The 22,154-nt window shown below is 39.4% G+C and overlaps 1 protein-coding gene across 1 annotated transcript; it reads right to left on the reverse strand.

The window, feature by feature from the left end:
- On the reverse strand, positions 1-6,595 carry LOC115416772 (immunoglobulin superfamily containing leucine-rich repeat protein 2-like). Its single transcript, XM_030130635.1, has 2 exons — positions 6,422-6,595; positions 1-2,159 (listed from the first exon to the last, which is right to left on the reverse strand). Exon 2 carries the CDS (start codon positions 2,154-2,156, stop codon positions 87-89), a length of 2,070 nt encoding a protein of 689 aa, XP_029986495.1. The 5' UTR covers positions 2,157-2,159; positions 6,422-6,595; the 3' UTR covers positions 1-86.
- Between the last annotated feature and the right edge of the window lie 15,559 nt (positions 6,596-22,154).

The following is a 22,154-nucleotide window of genomic DNA, read 5'->3' on the forward strand; positions in this document are numbered from 1 at the left end:
CAGCTCAAATTGAACTGATATCCAGTTGAACTTAGAAAAACTACTAATGATGAACGATGACCTGGACCAATGAGACTTACAGACATTTACTGATATGGATATTTGTAGTTGCTTGTGATGTTGATGGCCTCGGCTCCCAAAGGCAGCCGGTCGCTGTACTCCGACCCGACCTCGCAGTCGTCCGCGTTGCCTCTGCACTGCGACAACGTGACGGACTCCGTCACCACGCTCTCCTCGGTGTCGGCCTCCTTGTCTCCGTCAGCGCTCTCCGTCTCCTCCTCCTCCTCCTCGTCCAGCTGGCTGCCGTTGATCTGCCTTTGCGACTCGGTGTGGGGGGCGTGGATGTTGAAGCTGGCCCTCTCCATCTGGTACTGGTCCTTGGCCTTCAGGATCAGCTTGTAGGTCTTGCTGCGGTACTTGTAGACCAGGTGGAAGCAGGTGGCGCCGAGCAGTGGCACCGTGGACATGGTGAGGAGGCAGATGCTGACGGAGATGATGATGAGGAGGTTGGGGACCCTCCTCCTGGTGGTGAACAGGACCTGGACCTCACAGTCCTCATCCCTGTAGGTCAGACAGAGGGAGTAGTTGGTTCCGGGTCGCAAACCGGTGAACTGATACGTGTTGACGCCGTCTTTAATCCTCGTCCACTGCACCGCTGAGTGTTTGCGGTCAGTGGCGATGCACAGGAACAACCCGTTAGAGTCCGAACCGGAGCTTTCAGACGAGTCGTCTCCGTTGACTGTCTTCTCTTTGGGTTTGAGCAGTGGATTGAGACGAACCGTCACCTCTGTTTCCGACACTCCTAAAGCGATGACACCGAAGTCAAATGTGTACTGCTTCACATCTTCAAAGCTCCCGTTAAAGACGTGACTGGAGACGTATTTTGTATTCACTGTCAAGCTACATTTACTGCTGCGTGACGGGTAACTTGGTTCCTCTTCGTGCATTTTAATTTCTGCAGTTGGTAGGATGGTGGGATCTGTGTTGATTAAGTCTTTTCTTTCGACATCTGAGTCAAAAACAGACATTGTGCTTGTGGTTTGGAGCACAGGTGGTGGTGTTCTGGGATAACTACGCGTTGTGGTTGTCTTTCTTACAGGTGTTGGTTTCGGTAACGCCAACACCTCCACAAACACTGAATCTTCAGCTTGACCAAACTGATTTGTTCCAGAGCAGCTGTACGTTCCTCCATCTTCCTTCTGAAGATGTGAAATGACCAGAGTCCCGTTTGGGTGGACTTTGACAGACTTCAAAGAGTCCACAGTGGATTCAGCTGAGTCGCCTTCAACAAGTGACAAAACCAGCTCCCTGTTCTTGTTTTGGCTCTGGATGCTCCACTTGACCAGAGGTTCTGGATTTCCCTTAAAGTCACAGGTCAACACCAGAACACTTCCTTCAGAGAAGGTCATGTTGTGAGCCTTGGATTTGGTTTTTATTGTCACATTTGGGCTTGAACACTTTGACTCAGTCAGATTCACGATAACTTCTCCTGTAAGTTTCTCCGGCGTCGCACAAACAATCAGGTTCTGGTCCGGAACCGTGATGGTTGTTGCTGAGATCCAGACCCTGAGCCAGTCCAGGGAGCAGATGCAGTCAAATGGATTGTTATAAATCTGTAAATGCGACAAAGAGATCAAGCCGTCGAACGTCCCTGCGGCGATGGTTGTGAACCGGTTGTCATTGAGGCGGAGGGACCTCAGGTCTTTGAGGTTGGTGAAGGCGTCGTTTGGCAGGTTCTCCATCTCATTGTGGTTCATCTTCAGCAGTTGCAGAGCTGTGAGGTTCTGCAGATCCTCCCAGGGGAAGTCCACGATCCTGTTGTGGCTGACGTCCAGGTTCCGCAGGTGGACCAACACGCCAAGTGTCCCCGGTTCCACGGAGACGATCTCATTGTGGGCCATCCACAGCGACGTCACCTGAGTCACGTTGTCGAAGATTCCCAAAGGGATGATGACGATTCGGTTCGCCGAGAGGCTCAGCGTCGTAACATTTGGAGGCAAATCAACTGGAACCTCCGCCAAGTCTTTAAAGGAGCATTCTGCAAAATGGCGGCCATATTTATCAGCGCAGGTGCACGGATCGGGGCATCCGAGTCCAACGGAGAGGATGGCAACGACCCACAAACAGAAGAAGAAGAAGGAGTCCGGTGCTGCCATGATCTGGAAAACAGAGACACAACTAGAAATCAGAACTTTACACAAATCTGCACAGTCTCATTCATCGCAATCAATCACAATATAAACTTCAAAAAATTTAAGAAAAAGGGAAATAAACATGTTCAGGATGAAAATTTGTCTAAACATTTCCCTGAACACACGAATGCATGAACACCAGGGTTTAGAAACTATACACATCGGAAAGAAGTTTTATCTATCTGTTTTTTTCCCTTGTAGAGGAAAGTTACATGTATTCTATACATCTTTGCATGCATTCCATTTGTCACATAGGCTTTTACATCTATTCCCTGTGTCTTTGCACAGATCACATAAGTTTGGATGACGTTGTTTGTAGTTTATGGCACCTGTAAATTCTAAACCTTTTCTGACCTTTCTTATCTGTTGTGTTTTCAGTCGAAGGCCAGTTTGACACTTGGAGGGAATACAATTGAGATCTCACAGACTCTCAGAGAGCCCTTATCTCAGAGTTCTGGGTCTCTCTGGCTCTGGTATAAGACACAGAAACTCAGCTGATTCTTTGTACTCTCTCACACAGACAGCGTCAGCTCTGTTTGATTTTGTACCTTTGATGGAGCTCCAATAAACTTATACTCAAAGACACTGATCGCCTGAGAAGACCTTTTATTATTCTGAGGATGAATTAGTAAAGTATTATTTTTTCCATAACACCCTTAATCTGATCTACACATAAACATAGATTGTTACTGCTTAAAATCGTGTTCTGGAAGTGGACGACAGGAAAAACATGGAGAAAATATCAGTTTTTACGTCTTTAACTAAATGAGGGCTCAATAATGATCAATAAGGGATAAAATAAAGCACCAAACATTCAAACTCTGATCTCACTGCAATGACATATACAGATAAAATGAGTCAAACTGTTTATACAAAGGAATACCTCCGATCTGAAAAATGCACTTTTTCTTTTTTTTTTTTTTTTTTGAGAAATCTACAAAACTCTTGTTGTTTTCTTGCAGAACACTATTTGTTAATGATACCAAATAAATAATACACTGTTTTTGGACTATTTATAAGTATTTACAAATAGCATTCTACATGAAAACAACAAGAACCATATGGAAATGAATAACACTTTTTTTTCTTTTTCTTTCTTTCTTTCTTTTTTTTTTTTTTTTTTTACACATTTTGTCATTGCAATAAAGTGACTCTGTCGTTATGCTGTTGTAAAAATGTCAACTCTACTCCAAATGAATAAAAAAAAACATAGTAATAGTAGCAAAAGTAGAGTACTTTTTAATTTTATAACATTAAAGTTATTCATTTGTATTCTCCATTGCAACGAAAGCCTTCACTTACCATTTGATTTTTGCATCAAATAAAAATAATGACAAATATCAATGTTTTCTTTAGTTTTGTCATTTCTTTGTACTTGTGTAAATGCACTGAAACTTTGATTTATTCTCCACATATTCTGTACAAATGACTCCTAAAGAGCTTCTTTAACAGTCACCAGTTTGAGGAAAGGTATAAGAGTATCCTTTAGCTCCAGACAGTTTTGTTTTTCTTTTTCTGTCCTAAAATGGCTCTTTAGATTGCAAAGGCTGCCGACCCATGTTCTATATTAACAGACAATAACTGAACATGTCACTGTGTTATTACAAATATGATTTACATTAAACAATAAAAATCAGATACATTTCCTCTAAATGTAACAGGCCTCACATTTAAGATGCATTTTTTTGTCCTGTTTTTCTGTGATTAATTTCCAGTATTAGTGAACACATGCAGCATTTTGACCATAAGTTACATCATTAATCACATCCAGACTCTTTATCACACTGTAAAAAAAAAAACAGTAAAAAAACAGTATTATTCCAGCAGCAGGGGTGCCGAAAAAATACTGTTAAACAACGGAACACAACTATCTCATAAAAATACGATAATTTTCCATAATTAAAATACAGTTTTTTGCCCTAACTTTACATGAGATGTTGCTTTTTTTTTTTTTTTTTTTTTACTTTTTAATGTTTAATGAAGAATATTTTCATGTATTAAAACAATCAAATTACACACACACGCATTTATATATATATATATATATATATATATATATATATATATATATATATATATATATATATATATATGAAAATAATTTTCAGTGAGACTAAATTGTACAATCCACTGATAAAAACTGTATTTGGACAGTTTATCAGTGCTTATACATGTTATACATTCACAAAACTACATTTATTCAATATTTTTGTTGTGAAACCTTCCATAATTACACAAGATATCTGTCAATTAACAAACAAGTCTTGTTAAACTTACAGAAAAATTCTTCTTTTACGGTTAATTGTCAGTAATTTTATCTTGTTTTATTTTTATTTTTTTTACGGTATTAAACTTTAAATTAACAGTTTAATCTCATAAATAGAAAATAAATATTTGTGAAATTATGATACATTTGCAAATGTATTTTAACTGTTTTTCTGCAAAAAAAGAAAAAAATTCTTTTAAAAAATTGAAACTTTACGGTTATTCACAGTTACAGTTTTTTTGTGTTATTTTCCATTTGACATGTAAAATCGCAGCCTATTTTTGTCATTTCATTGATATTTTCCTGTATCTTAAAAATACAGGAAAAAATCTGTAAAATAAACTGTAAAAATTCTTAGTTTTTTTTTTTTACAGTGAATATCACCGTTTTCTTTAGTTTTGTCATTTCTTTGTACTTGTGTAAATGCACTGAAACTTTGATTTATTCTCCACATATTCTGTACAAATGACTCCTAAAGAGCTTCTTTAACAGTCACCAGTTTGAGGAAAGGTATAAGAGTATCCTTTAGCTCCAGACAGTTTTGTTTTTCTTTTTCTGTTCTAAAACGGCTCTTTAGATTGCAAAGGCTGCCGACCCATGTTCTATATTAACAGACAATAACTGAACATGTCACTGTGTTATTACAAATATGATTTACATTAAACAATAAAAATCAGATACATTTCCTCTAAATGTAACAGGCCTCACAGCTGACTTGATAGAGCAGCTCTTTTTGACATTTCACATTTAAGATGCATTTTTTTTTGTCCTGTTTTTCTGTATGTGATTAATTTCCAGTATTAGTGAACACATGCAGTATTTTGACCATAAGATACATCATGAATCACATCCAGACTCTTTATCATGGAGCAAAAAAAAATCCTGACACATGGTTGATCTTATCTGAGGTCTAGGATGAGTCATTTTGTTTAACCCTTTCATGCATGGTGTCCATATTTGTGGATACATAGTTTAACTCACTTTCCAAAGGGTTATAAAGGCACTATTCTCCAGACCACATGGGAGCAGTCTCTATAGACCCTCAGCAACACAATGAAAAAAGGATCATCTTAGTTTTAGCATTTGGAATGCTCTAATCTCATACAGTTAACCTCATAAGACCCAGCTATAAAGACTTTCATAGCTTTATACAAAACAAACAAAACAAACTGTCCATCATAAAGGACATTCTATAATTGTTTAAAAAAAATGTATCTGAAAAAACTGTTGCATCATGATGTTTCCAATATAGGCAATTATTTAATTAAAAAAAGCCAAATCTTGTACTTTCCTGGGTCTCAGGAGGTTAAATAAGTCTTTAATAAAACCATATATTTAAAAAAAATAAAAAATAAAAAAATAAAATAAAAAATACATTTCAACTTTAGCCAAATTTTGGGTAATAAAATCAATCCAAAAAAAAAAAAAAAAAAATCTAGATGCTTTTTTTCATACTTCATGCATGAAAGGGTTGATATTTGCCTAATCTAACATCACTTTTTCAGACAAATCCCAGTTTCATCTGAAGGCTGCTCATACAAAACCTATTTATCTGATGTTTATTCTATCCCATAATTAAAATAACAGGTCAAACAGCTGCTGATGACACTGATGTGGGTTCTGTAGGTCAGGTTTCATCAGCCTCTGGTGATTTTTTTATTTCTCTGTTTTTGTCGTTTTGCAGGTGAGGAGTTAAAGAAGAGTCTGGAAGAAAAACACGTCGGAGGTAAATCGGGACTCTTCGGGTATCTTCGGATGGACTCGGTGCTGATGTCTGGTCCGGTCCGGTCCAACTACGCAGCATCCTCCGGTAGGTATCTGTCTGTCATCTGTCTGTCATCTGTCTGTCTGTCAGCTCATCTGGTCCATGGAATCTTCTCGGACACATCAGACAACAGAAAAAGCCGAACTTCACGAGCGTCTCCGCGCGCATGAACCTGATGTGCGCACAGATGCGTCTTACCTGCGGGTTTTCCTCTGCTGGACTAGACTGGTCCGGTCTGTTCTGGACTGGGTTCTGGATCCGGATCCGTCCTTCGGGGGTTCTCCTCAGATGCAGAGGTCACATTCTGCGCTCAACTTTGTCCGTCTGCGCATCATAGCATGGAAACATGAGTGCGCGTGTCCGCTGCGGAGTGTCCTCTGAGCGGTTATATGTGACACCCCCCCCCCATACTAAACACCCCCCACCCTGGTCCAGCATCACGTTTCATCACAGAGGTTTCAGCAGTATTAAAGGGGACAGGACTGGAAAATAGACAGATAGACAGATAGACAGATACACAGACAGACAGATAGATAGACAGACAGACAGGTACAGACAGACACAGAGACAGACAAATACAGACAGACAATTAGATACAGACAGACACAGACAGACAGACAGACAGACAGTCTCAGAAAGACAGATACAGAGACAGACTCAGACAGACTTAGACAGACAGATACGGAGACAGAGACAGACAGACAGACAGACAGTCTCAGAAAGACAGATACAGAGACAGACTCAGACAGACTTAGACAGACAGATACAGAGACAGAGACAGACAGACAGACAGACAGACAAACAGACAGACAGATACAGACACATACAGACACAGACAGACAGACATACAGACACAGACAGACAGACAGACAGACAAACAGACAGACACATACAGACACATACAGACACAGACAGACACATACAGACACAGACAGACAGACAGATCTAGAGACAGACAGACACAGACAGACAGATACAGAGACAGACAGACAGGCAGATACAGAGACAGACAGACACAGACAGACAGACAGGGACAGAGACAGACAGACAGAGACAGACAGACAGATACAGACACAGACAGACAGACACAGAAAGAAAGACAGACAGACACAGAAAGAAAGACAGACAGACACAGAGACAGACAGACTCAGACAGACAGATACAGACAGACACAGACAGACATACAGAGACAGACATACAGAGACAGAGAGACAGACAGATACACAGATAGATAGACAGACAGATCTAGAGACAGACAGGGACAGACAGACAGATACAGACACAGACAGACAGAAAGACAGACAGACACAGACAGACAGACAGACAGACAGATACTGTTGTGGAAAAAACTGTTCATTCGTCCTCAGAATAAAAAATGGTCATTAGACAATCTTTCAGACAAACTTAGACAGACAGATACAGAGACAGACAGACAGACAGACAGACAGACAAACAGACAGACAGATACAGACACATACAGACACAGACAGACAGACATACAGACACAGACAGACAGACAGATCTAGAGACAGACAGACACAGACAGACAGATACAGAGACAGACAGACAGGCAGATACAGAGACAGACAGACAGGCAGACAAACAGACAGACAGATACAGACACATACAGACACAGACAGACAGACATACAGACACAGACAGACAGACAGACAGATCTAGAGACAGACAGACACAGACAGACAGATACAGAGACAGACAGACAGGCAGATACAGAGACAGACAGACAGACAGACAGATACAGACACAGACAGACAGACACAGAAAGAAAGACAGACAGATCTAGAGACAGACAGGGACAGACAGACAGATACAGACACAGACAGACAGAAAGACAGACAGACACAGACAGAAAGACAGACAGATACACAGACAGACAGACAGACAGATACTGTTGTGGAAAAAACTGTTCATTCGTCCTCAGAATAAAAAATGGTCATTAGACAATCTTTCAGACAAACTTAGACAGACAGATACAGAGACAGACAGACAGATAGACAGACAGACAAACAGACAGACAGATACAGACACATACAGACACAGACAGACAGACATACAGACACAGACAGACAGACAGATCTAGAGACAGACAGACACAGACAGACAGATACAGAGACAGACAGACAGGCAGATACAGAGACAGACAGACAAACAGACAGACAGATACAGACACATACAGACACAGACAGACAGACATACAGACACAGACAGACAGACAGACAGACAGATCTAGAGACAGACAGACACAGACAGACAGATACAGAGACAGACAGACAGGCAGATACAGAGACAGACAGACAGACAGACAGACAGATACAGACACAGACAGACAGACACAGAAAGAAAGACAGACAGATCTAGAGACAGACAGGGACAGACAGACAGATACAGACACAGACAGACAGAAAGACAGACAGACACAGACAGAAAGACAGACAGATACACAGACAGACAGACAGACAGATACTGTTGTGGAAAAAACTGTTCATTCGTCCTCAGAATAAAAAATGGTCATTAGACAATCAGTGTCTGTCTTTGTATTTTAACTGAAGCTTCGAGGTGCAGATCGTACAGAGACAAAAGCTGTCTGCAGAAGTGTACAAGGATTACAGTCTGTCATTGTCTCTTATATGAAACTAATGAAAAAAATCTGTGCCAGACTGGAATGTCTGGGAGTACGGGAAGAGATAACTTCTGTGAGAAACTTGTGTGAGAAAGCATTTTTGAACACAGGCGTCCATGTGTCCAAGACCAAACACAGAGAGCAAAACAACCATTCATCTAACAGGAATAAAACCAGTCTCATATAATAACGAGTTCAAACAATCTTATATGGAATATATGTAAAATTACCATTACAGTACAGACACAGGCAGACAGAAGGACACAGACAGACAGACAGAGAAACAGACATGTCCTGTATCAGTGTCATTATTTTCCACTGTAATGTTATCTTTTATTTCATTTTTTTTATCTCATGTATTTATTACATTTTATTTCATTCATTAATCCATTTTATTTTTAAATGTATTTTATTTATTTATTAAATACACTTTAGTACTTATATATATATTTTTTATATTATCCATTATTTATTTTAATTTTACCATGACAGATTTGGGCTGATAAGTAATAATAAACTAATAATGAACCTATAAAATTAAAAACTGTTTACATTACAGACTAATCACTGTCATGTTCTAATGCAAAACTTTTCATGTTACATTTTCAAGTTATTACCACATAGAACTGTATCTATGTTATAAATGACCATTTATTTTGTTACAATGTAATGTTTTTACATCTTTACGATAAATACAGTATATTGGAAACATGACAACTTATCTTGTCATAACATGAAAAATTGTTATTACATGTAATTATTGTTATTATTATTGTTGCTGTTGTTGTTATTACATATACACACAATAGCCCTATTACTCTCACATTTTTCTCACAGATTAGTTTAATTCTGTTTTAGTTCTTCTGTTTTTACCTCCTGACAGGCGAGTCCATTCAGGTGTTGATCACTTTTGTCCAGGTGTGTCTCAGGTTGGTTGCAGTAAACGCACTGGTCTGTGAACAAATGTTAAAGGGAACAGATTTATCGTGTAAATAGAAGAAGTTTTACATCCTTTATTGCAGCCCAGAAGAAAAGAGAGAAGAAATGAGTGTTTTTTATTCACTGTATTTGATGCTACAGGTCAGTTGAATTTCCCTGAGGAGGCAGATGGATGAGGAGGAGTTCTAAACCACAGATGAGGAACAAAGACCCACAAACACAGGAGAGTTGATCAGGACAATCAGCTGAAGTCTGTTCAACTCATACAGTCAATGTCCAGATGTGGTTTTATACGTTTGATTTACAAGATCCAACACCACAGAATCTGATCAAGAATGAGCAGTGATTTCTGAGGATTCCTTTCTTTCTTTCTTTCTTTCTTTAGAGCAGGGGTGTCAAACATATGGGAAGAAACTGTGAGGTTCAAAAATCACACTGATAATATTAACAGTCAAGGGTGTTGAACTCATTTTAGCTCCAAACTCCAAATATAAACATTTTAACAATATTCTCCCTATTACTAAATTCTTTATTCATATATCTTTACTGCACATATGTAAAAGATACACTGAAGCATAATATTGTTAAAATTTGACTTTTTTTTCTTAATAAATTTCATTTTTTGAGGTTTATTCACTTTTTTGAGAAAGGTTTGTAAACGTAAACATTTTCATAATTTAACTTTCTTTTTTTTGCACTAAAGAGGAAAAAATGGATTTGTCATTACTTACAGGATATTATATTATTATTTTACTTTTATATTATTTCATCTGAGTTCATATTGGGCTGTATGTGGCCACTAAACTAAGATGAGTTTGACACACCTGCTCTGGGCATATTTATTTGTCATCAGCATCATCATGCACCATGGCCTTGTGTCCACTAGGGGGGAGCAACAGATCAGAAATATTTCCACTGTGCCGATTTCATACAAACATGCACAATAGATCAGTGATAGCTGAATGATTCTAGTAAAATTAACTATTTATAAACCTATGAAAAAACAATAAACTCTTTCATGCACTAAAAATCTGAACTGTACAGACAAAAATGACGACATGTTCCTTCCACCTTCCCTCCTCCTCCAGTGTAATGACGCAGATGTTCCAGCAGGTGGCACTACAGTCCTTCTGGTCTCATGTTAAAGCTTTCTTCTAATAAATGAGGAGATTTTAATGTTGCACCTGAAACATCAGCTTGGGAACAAAAGGAAACTGACCCTGACAATGGTTTTCATTCTAAATTCCACTTAAATGATTGAAATGAGTGAGTTTTCAAGGAGTAAAACACATACATTTATGCTTTTTTTTTTCGATGCAAAGGTAGCTTTTTTTTCCTACTCGAGTGGTTTAGATAATTAATTACATATTGTCTTTATTAATTGGCCAAGAATTAATTCAAAATAGTCTCACTTTTTATGGAATATTTTTTTATTTTAAGACGATATTTTCATTTTATTCACAATTTGACCAAAACCGAATAATTTGACACCATATTTGTTGTTGCCAGGTGGGCTGGTGGGTGGGGCTAGAACTGGCACTTTTTTTTCTTTAAAATGGTAAAGTCTATAAAACCACAAAGGTAAATACAGAACATACAAGTCAAAACCTGCAGGTGAAGGTGTGATCATTTTATTTCTTCACCTGTGGCAGTAAAATTTAAAATAAATGAATAAATAAATAAAAATAAATCAAATGTGTCGTATAGGTTCCTACATTTATCTGACTACCAACAGTCATCAACCCATCAGAAACAAGAAAAACACTCGGAGAGTGCAGACCTCCACCAAGGCACATCAGTCCCCCACCCCCGATCACCACCAAAATTTGATTTGTTCCTTGTGCCAGTATCAACATTTCCTGAAATTTTCATCCAAATCAGACCATAACTTTTTGAGTTATCTTGCTAACAAACAAACAAACACACAAAGCACAGTGATCACAACACCTCCTGGCAGAGGTAACTGCAAAGTAAAAATGTTTTAGGTTTATAATCTTATATATCTGTAATCTTATTCTTTTGTGTGTGGGCTCTAGTGATGAAATAAAATAACTAAATCATTTAATATGTAGTTATTATATCTTAACTATTATATGCATATTCATCGTAATGAGGGAGAAACATTTATAGAGCAGTTTTTTTGAATCATTGTTCTTTATGTTTAAAACTGACTGGCATTTTAGATTCTAGATTTTACATTTATCAGGTTTTTTTTTTTTTTATCTCTTCTTTTAACTTTTCTTTGCTGTGAATCCACTTTAATCTGCTCTTTACTGTCCTACTGTTTCAAAATGCTAATTTCCCCTTTGTGTGACAATAAAAGCATCATGTTTAATTTTTCATTGTAATAGTATTTTTATGGCTTATAACTGGAGTTAGTTACAAGTAGTGTCACAAAGTTATTGTATGTTTTAGGGGAAGGTTTATTTTGGTAGAAATACTCAAAACGGAGAATATAACCTCTCAATTTACTGCAGGATGACTTAAAACTAAACAGAAACGGAGGATTAAAATGTGTAAAAAGTAGATTTAACCTTCATGTATCGAGGTGACCATATTATGCACACTTTGCACTTCATGTTACAAAAGGTCATATTATTTTTCACAATTTATATCAGGTTAGAATTCAAAAGTTTTTAAGTTCTGCATGATTTTTTTTTATTATTCTAACTCAGTCACTAAAATCATCACATTGTAAACAATGTTAAATTCCTACACTAACTCCCTTCTACAGAGTGAGTAAATAATGCACATTAATACATTTACATCTGATCTAGCACAAAATACAATGATGCATTTTAACCAATGTTGGTGTTAATCAGTGACATATGCCAGGCTGCAAAAATAAAAGAATAAGTAATTCAATTTGTAGGTAGTATATGGGGGGGGGGGGGGGTTTGCATTAAAGAAATGGTTTGTTTACATTACAAACATGGCATTTAAATGGTTAAAAATATGGTGCAATTTGTGAAAGAAAAAAACATAGGGGGGGATGTTTTGTTTTTTTGTTGGAGTTGGAGGGGGGGGGGGGGCAGTAGTTATACACGTGAGGGTACGGTCCATAACTAATGTAACTAACGCTGGCGCGAAACGAGAGTGAAACTTTACATACTTTCAACATCCAACTCCCGACTTCTATTCCTCTGTTATTCAGCAGATCTTACACGAAATTTTCACAACTTCTAACCTGTATCCACTAGACACCCTCCACTGCTCTATGGCCCCCCCACAAATGCTGGGCCCCATGAATTTGCCATGTTTACCCCCCTTTACGGCACCCCAGTGCATGGGGATGTTTGCGAATTTTGACACTGTTGACAGTTTGGTTCAAGTGAACGTTAGTGTCAGTAATGAAGGATATAGGTGGAAGAAAACTGTCACAACCTGCTGTTATTTATACTGGTTCTTTGCCCCCCCCCCAAGATGAAATTCATTGAGCAGAAGTAGGGATCTAAAAACCAGAGGAGGGGTTGATCCTCCCATCCTCCCTAACAAATCGCACCCTGGTTAAAAATATGACAGTTACTGAGTATTTGGTATTTTTGTTTATGGCTCAAGTGAGACTGATCTCATGATCTCACGTTGTATGTCATGCATGTTCTTATGGTATTTGGTGTGCTATACCGATGAATTTTCGACTTTTCGCATGTTATTCAACGCTATTTGATCGCGTGTCAATTTACACCAATATCTCCAGTTCACATAAGCCTAACCCTCTAACCCTTAGTGAGTGGTATTTAACGTGGCGTGAACATAAGCTTATAATATGTACAGATAACACGCCAGCTAAAAGCGGCGTGTATATTTACATGAGTCATGATATCACTAGGGACGGGAATCGATAACTGGTTCTTTTTTGAGAACCGGATCCCAGTAGCTCGATTCCTTGGAATCGTTTGCCTGCCTCCTTAACGATTCTGCTTATCGATTCCGCCTTCGTTGCGCATGTGCGATAACGTCACACGTACGCTGCATTGTTTTGGTCAGAACGTAGCCAACATGGTGTTGAGGCAGAAACGGTCTAAAAAGACGACACCAGGTCCACTTACTTGTAACACTTGCAAAGCTTCCATGTCTTCAGAAGGGTGGAATCCCTCCAGTACATTCAAACATTTGTCCAGAGCATGTGATTCATTTACAGGAATGTCATGTATTTGATACGCTACTTAGTGACGCTTGTGAATGTAGTAGCAGAGTGAACGCTGGGCCCAATTCCGGTTCTGGTGTGGGCAACAAACGTCGTACAAGTTTCCGAAGGTAGGGGAAAGGAAATGAGGTGCACAACGACAGGAGACGAGCCGAGTCGAACTGGTTTGACGTAGTGGACATGCGGCAATAGAGGAATTAGTAAAGCGTCTTTAGTTTCACTTTCACTGTACCCCCCTGAACCGGGCCTGGCGTCATCTGTTATTATAATTTGTACATACTGTATATGGTATATTTTCTGTGCAGATGGAAATATAGAAGACAGTTAATGCAAACACACCCGTTTGTACTCTTTTATTCACTCACCCAATGAGAATCGATAAGGAATTGGATCGATAAGCAAAATCGATAATGGAATCGGAATCATTAAATTCTTAATGATTCCCATCCCTAGATATCACATTGCTCAAGTTGATGAAATACAAAAAAATACAGGATCATTAAAACAAACTGTATGAAACATTTTTGACATTACTATGACACTGTGCAGATTATATGTTCTGTTGGTGTTTAAAGGACGTCCATGTGCAGGTACCAGAGGGTTCAAGGCAGACGTTTAGACTTTCTGTGTCTAAAGGTGCAGCTCAGTGTGTACTCTTTGTGCTTTTGTCATCCTGTCTCTGTACTTATTATTTCGAGCGTTTTTAGATGAAACTGAAGCTGAACAAAAACAGTAAATGACACTTGAGCTGCACTTAAACCATCCATGTGAGTCTGTCCTCGGCGTCCGGATGGAGGATGATGCTCCTCCACTTGAATCTGCAGAATCCAGCCGAGCCAGAATTTAATCAAGTCATCTTTCATATTTCACGCAGCCAGAAAATTAAAAAGTGAGCACATGTGCCTCTCCCCTTTACGCTCCATCCATTTGCTCCTCTGGCGCTGGGGTTTTGGCGGTAATGTGTTTCAGTGGCTCCTCCCACAGCTGCTCTGCAGGGCGTTGGAGAGCCTCAATTACCTCCATCATCTCCCACAACTTCTGGATGGAGTAACGCACTCATGCACACGTTCACGTACAAAATACAGAACGAGTCAGAAGGAGAGTAAACGCAGCTCCGGTCCTGAATTAACATAGTGAAGACACTGCATTATGCAAATGTGTGATGGCCGCCGTCTGACAGAGCTGCTAAATTGGATGATGTTTTATGATGATGTAAGAGTGAGTTAAAGCACAGCGGATCAGTGCGTTTAATACCGCCCTGATATGTGTTTCCTCCTCCCAGATGACGACTTCAGACGCTCGTCTTCAGCCTCAGAGATGAAGACAATAAAACCAGTGAGAGTTAAAGCTTCTCACACTGCAGATGTTTGATTCCAAGAACAAGGTCCAATAGAAGTTAACAGGTAGAAACCTTCAACATCTGCACAGAGTTCAACTCAGATTTAGCAATTTAACCTTAAATTATATTGATTATATCGTTCCCCCCCCTCCCCCCGCATCGCAAATTTTTTAAGGTAAGGGGAGCTCACTTCAACTGTCTCACAGCTATATTCACAGACCTATATAACCCACCATGTCCTCCACATACAGGGCCATCATGTAACTTTTAGGATTACACATCAACACCCCCATCAACCCCCTTGTCCCACAAATTTTTTGGGGATGGGGGGGGATTGGCATTAGGCTCATGACGCCATCAGTGGGGTGCAGTTCAAAAAAGGCTGACAAACTGGTCTAGATGATTAACTCTAGACCAAGGTTAGAATAGTTTGGGATTTTTCATTATAGTTTAGTTGATTTAGTTTGGACTTTTTTTTCTCTAACTACCTCCGCCAGGAGCTATGGTGATCACTTTGCTTTGTGTGCGTGCGTGTTTGTTTGTTAGCAAGATAACTCAAAAAGTTAGGGACGGATTTTCATGAAGTTGATACTGGCACAAGGAAGAAATGATTAAATTTTGGTGGTGATCGGAGGAGGGGGGGCAGATCTGTCTTGGCGGAGGTCTGCGCTCTCCGAGTGCTTTTCTGGTTCAGTTTGTTTTAATTAGTTTTTAGAGCAGGTTTGCCAGTTTTTTTTAGTTGTTTTTTCTAAATGCTTAGTTTTCTCATATCTTTTATCTTCCTCTGTCATTTTCATATAAATCCCAGACAGGACTCTGCTGCTTTCTCCCAACTTTAGTCTCCATGTTTCGAGGTAGAGTGGAGACGAGAAGACGACTGGAAACCACAAGAGATGAGAAGTGACGGACCATGAAGTGTCATATGGGGCCACCCTGGGGTGTCAATAAGGGGGATAAACATAAAAAAATTCATGGGGCCCAGCATGTGTGGGGGCCCCATAGAGCAGGGGAGGGGGTCCAGTGGATACAGGTTAGAAGTTGTGAAAATTTCGTGTAAGATCTGCTGTAGAAGAGTGGCACAGAAGTCAGGATTTGGATGTTGAAAGTATGTTAAGTTTCAGTTTTGTTTTTACGCTACTGCTCTGACAGATCGACAAGATACCAAATTTTATGAAAGAGTCCACAACGTTTACCTTTCATGAAGCCCACAATTGCTAGCAGTGTCCCTGGTGCTAACAGCTAAATTGCTTGAGTGAAGTAAATCGATTTCATTTCAATCCGACATTTACAAAGACAAAAACGAAGGGAATTTTATCTATAGTTTGTATATGTTTTAGTTAGTTTTGTAAGCAGACAATACAGTTTAAGTTAGTTATGTTTTTTTTCTTTTAATTATAGTTTTTATTTATTTCAGTTAACGAAAATGTTTTTTTAATTCTAGTTTTCGTCATTTCGTTCATTTTTGTTAACGATAACCTTGCTCTGGAGACCATTTCCATATAACAGGGGTGTCCAGTCCTGGTCCTCGAGGGCTGGTATCCTGCATATTTTAGATGTTTCCCTTTTCCAACACACCTGACGGTCATTGTCAGTCTTCTGCAGAGCTTGATCATAGGCTTATCATTTCAATCAGGTGTGTTGGAAGAGGGATACATCTAAAACATGCAGGATACTGGCCCTCGAGGACCAGGACTGGACACCCCTGACATGTAAAACGAATTACAAAATCACTTTTAACTCATGCTTTTTTTTCCCAAAATTACTGATTTCATCAGTAAACAGCCCTCTAGCACATTACAAAATGGTCCATATTGTGAAATAAACTGTATTTTTGTAGCCTACTCTCTGTACTTTTACGTTAACATGGTATTTTTACATCGTAGTATTTGTACTTTTTCAGTAACACCAGCCGTTCTTCATCTCAGAGTCGGACAATAAACCAGATCGGTGTCAGAGATAACACTCACCCTGTGGATACAAAGCTCCAGAGTCCATCGCTGTCAGTATATTTCACTAAAAATAAAAAACGGCCTCCTGTTTGTGGTGACGTTAGCAGTATTGAGGTAAAACCAGGGATAAATGGATCATGTGGAAGGTCAGACGTCTGGACGTTAGGCAGAATTAATCCGGTTACAGTATCTAAAGGTGATGCACACATACGTCCAGACCTGCAGACCCGGCCCTGGCCTTGGCTTTGTTCGGAGGCTCTTAGCCGTTTGTCTAGTGCTACACAGGCTCCATTTACTCCTGATTGCCTGTGACTGGTGACCTTTGAACCCAATCCACACAGGTGCTGCAGGAGCAACCATCAATACTGGCAGCAGGTTGTTTTTGCCTCTGGGCGGCTGGATAAATGATGCCCTTGGTGGACACACACTCAGAAGAGAAACACACACTCCGAGACAGAAATAAACTGTGGGAGGACTGGACCGGTGTGTGTTTTCACCCATTTATGACTCACACAGCTCTGAAAACCTGCATGTTTTAGATTGATTTCATCTAATCTGTGGTCATTTTTCTCCCTGTTACAAAAACACTAATGAGGTTTCTGTACGGTAGAACAAGGAGTCAAACATTAGATTTACTTTGACATTTATGCATTTGGCAGACACTTTTTAAAAAGCGACTTCAAGGGGAAGATTAACAATTAAACTCTCTCTCTACTTCTTTTGTAAAGCACCTTAAAACAACCACAGTGAACCAAAGTGCTGTACAGAAGAATAAATAAAAAACAAAATAAAAGAATAAAATACTGTACACTATTGGCCCATCGTATGAACCTCTGCCTCCCACCTTTGTGCAATGGGTGCATGATTTACTGTGCTTTTCAAAGTTGGAAAAGATGAAGTAAATACACATGCTGAAAGCTTATAATGCGTACAGATAACACGCTTATCTGTACACAATTCATGATATCATGTTGCAGCCTTAGTGTGTTATTGGAGGACATAACAAGACTATTAGTTTTGGGAAATTAAAAAAAAAAAAAAGATTTGTATGTACAAAATCAAGGTTAATGAAGTTACTTTATTTGGTTCCTTATCCATAAGTGGCAAAAAAAAAAAAAAAAAAAATACAAGAAGCAAATATAGAAAGAATACAAGAAAATCACATGTAAGGTGAAAGTAACATGCATTTTAGAACATTAGACCACCATAAGTGCTGATCCAGACCCCTGTCCACATCCACATGACCCCTTTGAACATCATTCCTTACATTAGTACCATTACTTCATGGTACCGAACAAAGCAGGTCCACTCACTGTTCATGCAGAGGTGGACCTTACAGACCCTGGAGACCACATTGGACCTTACAGACCCGAGACCACATTAGAGCTTACAGACCCTGGAGACCACATTGGACCTTACAAACCCGAGACCACATTAGAGCTTACAGACCCTGGAGACCACATTGGACCTTACATGACCCTGGGGACCACGTTGGACCTTACAGACCCTGGAGACCACATTGGACCTTACATGACCCTGGGGACCACGTTGGACCTTACAGACCCTGGAGACCACATTGGACCTTACAGACCCGAGTCCACATTAGACCTTACAGACCATGGAGACCACATTGGACCTTACAGACCCTGGAGACCACATTGGACCTTACAGACCCGAGACCACATTAGACCTTACAGACCCTTGAGACCACATTGGACCTTACAGACCATGGAGACCACATTAGACCTTACAGACCCTGGAGACCACATTGGACCTTACAGGCCCGAGACCACATTGGACCTTACAGACCCGAGACCACATTAGACCTTACAGACCCTGGAGACCACATTGGACCTCAGATTGTGGACTCACTCTCCTCATTGGAACTGTTACTGTCACTGTCTCGAAATGTGTGCAAAATTGACCAAAAATAGTCACTTGCCCAATAAAGGGTTAAGGTTCTCTTCAGATGGACTTTGGTGCAGTCTGACATTTTTGGACAGAATATGGAACAGGACTGAGAACGTGGTTAATCCTGCCGGGGCCTGGAGATCCTGGAGTTTTACTTTCCACAGCAGCTGCCACCAAAGCGAGTGGGAAAGGACGAAAAGTGAGGAGAATTATTTTTATCTGGTGTTTTCAACATCTGGAGCTTCTGAGACTGTAATTCTGTCAGGGTTAATGCAAGAGCTGTACATTTGGACAGACAAGGGGAACTGAAGGGAATGGATATGATCGACGAACATTTCTCAGAGTACGTCATAACTGTTGTTTATCAGCAGCAGCGGTTGTAGTCCATACTGAAAATATGTCCAAATTTGGAGCCTAATCAACCTAAAACGTCCAGTTGTTGGTTGAACAGGACAGAGCAGCACAGCCAACAACCTGGAGGGGGCGGGGCCTGAAGTGGCTTATGTGCATTTAAAGGGCCAGCGCTCCAAACCTCCTTTCTGGTGTCATTACTCAGAAAAAGGGTTGAAGATGGACCTGTGGAGTTCAATGAATGAAGAATTCAGACCCAAGGAGAGCATTTACAGTTTATGTAGACCACAGGGAAATGTTGGAAAAGGAAGAATTCCATTTAAAAAAGTAAAATATCACTCCTTTAAATGAAAATTTTAAAATTATCTAAAAAAAACTGTAGCATCATATGGTTTCCAATCAAGGTAATTATGTAATGTAAAAAACCCCAAACTTTTACTTAGTGGGTCTCAGGAGGATACTTACACATTGAACCTTTAAAACTGTGAGAACTGGAGTAAAACACATAATATGTCCACACACACACACACACACATACACATACACGCAGTATACTGTAGTACACACACATACTTTCACACACAGAGCTCACACAGATCTATTCAGGGTGATGAATCACAGCTCGGTGGCAGGAGGCCTTGATTTTGGGACATCATCCAATATAAGGCCTTGGGGAAAAAGAAAAGACCCCCCCCCCGCCTCCTCCACCTCCTCCCTCCATGCCTCTCTCTGAAGCCCTCGTTACATACAACAGATTTAGACCGGGGGGGTGGAGGAGGTGGAAGGGGGGGTGTTCAGGGACGACATGCTCCGACCCCTCCTCCCTACCCCCCCCCCTTACACTGCTCAGAGCTTCCATCACACAGGGAGTAAATGTATTCATCTCATCCTCTGCGGCCACAGAGGTCAGGCCTTATCTCGCCCTCTGCTGTAGCGCTGTCAGCTCACCAGCCACAAACCATAACTTCTAACGGCAAGCGAGGAGCGCCGTGTGGTCGGCGAGGAAGACAAGGAGGCGCTGACGAAGAGGGAGGGAGAAGGAGAAACCATCGGAGTCGAGGGGAGAGATTTACTTTGTTATTCTGCTCTGTTTGAAAAGAAAACTGATATTTTAATGTCTCTTAATCATCAGCAAACCTTCACTGAAGAGTGGACATTTTACCTCAACGGACAACCTTGTACTGCAGAATTTACACAGACAGCAAGTATGTTTTCATCAAGATTTCATTATTTGACTTGGACGTGAGTAGGGAACTGCAACATGTAATATACACAAGTACCAGATGGGAAGAATTAAGTGTAATTTACAACATATATCCACAGGACGCTTTTAAAAACAAAAGAGAAAAAGGAAAATGGAAGTAAAATGCAAGTATAAATATAGATCAAGTAATAAAAAAATACACGTTAATTGTGATTTGTTTCAGTTTCTGCCATAATGTAGTTTTATTTCATTTCATTCATGGTTGTGCATTTCATCAGCAGACATTCAGTAATCATCAGGTGAACAAACATTCCCACACCCATGCTCGAAAAGGAGCTAGATGAAGAAAAATGTGTATTTCCCGCCCCTTTCTAAATAATAATAGCCTTAAGGGTTATCTATATAGAGTCATACTGTATAAAGTCAGACAAACCAAACAAAATACATCCAAAGATAATACAAAATTAATACAAAACCAAGTGCAAAACTACATGTTTAATGTCATATTTCTACTGGAAAAATTAACACACAGACTGAGACTGCAAGAACCACAACTGGATAAAAAGTGGAATAAATGGACTATATTTACACAAAATCAATAGACTGACTGTTGCTATCCGGGCACATTGTTTTCTTTTGTACTCTTGTCTGTTATTTTTGTTGTTTCTTTTGTTTATTGTTTTTTTTTTGGGGGGGATCTCTTTTGTTTGCCTTTGTCTTTTTCTTTTTAGTTACTGTTACAATTCTACATAAAACTTAATAAAGATTTAAGTTACAAAAAAAAGAAAACTGAAGGATCTTCCCCCCAGTGTGTTCTGATTGGACTGTATGATAGGAGGAGTTCTCTAATGTAGGCTGTTTTAAATAAACAGAAGGATTTTTTGATTCAATTCTAGATTCTACAAGAACCCAATGAGACAAACTCATATTGTAGAGTCTTGGTCTGTTAGCTGTCATGTCACAGCATTCTGAATTAACTGGAGGATTTTTAGGGGATTATTTGGACACTGACAGTAGGGAATAACAGATGTGATAAATGCAGGGACTAGCTTTTCCACCATGTCTTAGGATAGGATGGTCTTAATTTTGGTAATGTTATATACATAAATGAAAGCTGTCTAGGTCATTTTAAACATTCAACATCATCCTAACAGATGTACTAAATTCCAGAAAAATATCGTTCAGACTGTGTATGCTGTTGAACATCATATCCTTTTGATTCTTCAGGCCAAATTAATTTAGTGGAGGGAAATTAAACATCATTCAGGTTTTTCTGTATTTGAGGCTCAAAATCTCACCTTTCGGTTTCATAGATAAATAGAGGTCAGTGTCATCAGCATAACAGTGAAAAATTAGGACGTGCATTCTAATGATACTGCTGTAATGGCAAGTTACATATATTCCATATCACTTTACATATATTCCATATTACATATAAGATTGTTTGAAC

Source organism: Sphaeramia orbicularis, chromosome 3 (genome assembly GCF_902148855.1).
Source record: "Sphaeramia orbicularis chromosome 3, fSphaOr1.1, whole genome shotgun sequence".
Lineage (NCBI taxonomy): Eukaryota > Metazoa > Chordata > Actinopteri > Kurtiformes > Apogonidae > Sphaeramia > Sphaeramia orbicularis.

Coding starts and splice junctions, on each gene's coding strand:
- LOC115416772 (XM_030130635.1), bottom strand. CDS start 2,156: ATGGCAGCACCGGACTCCTTCTTCTTCTTCTGTTTGTGGGTCGTTGCC.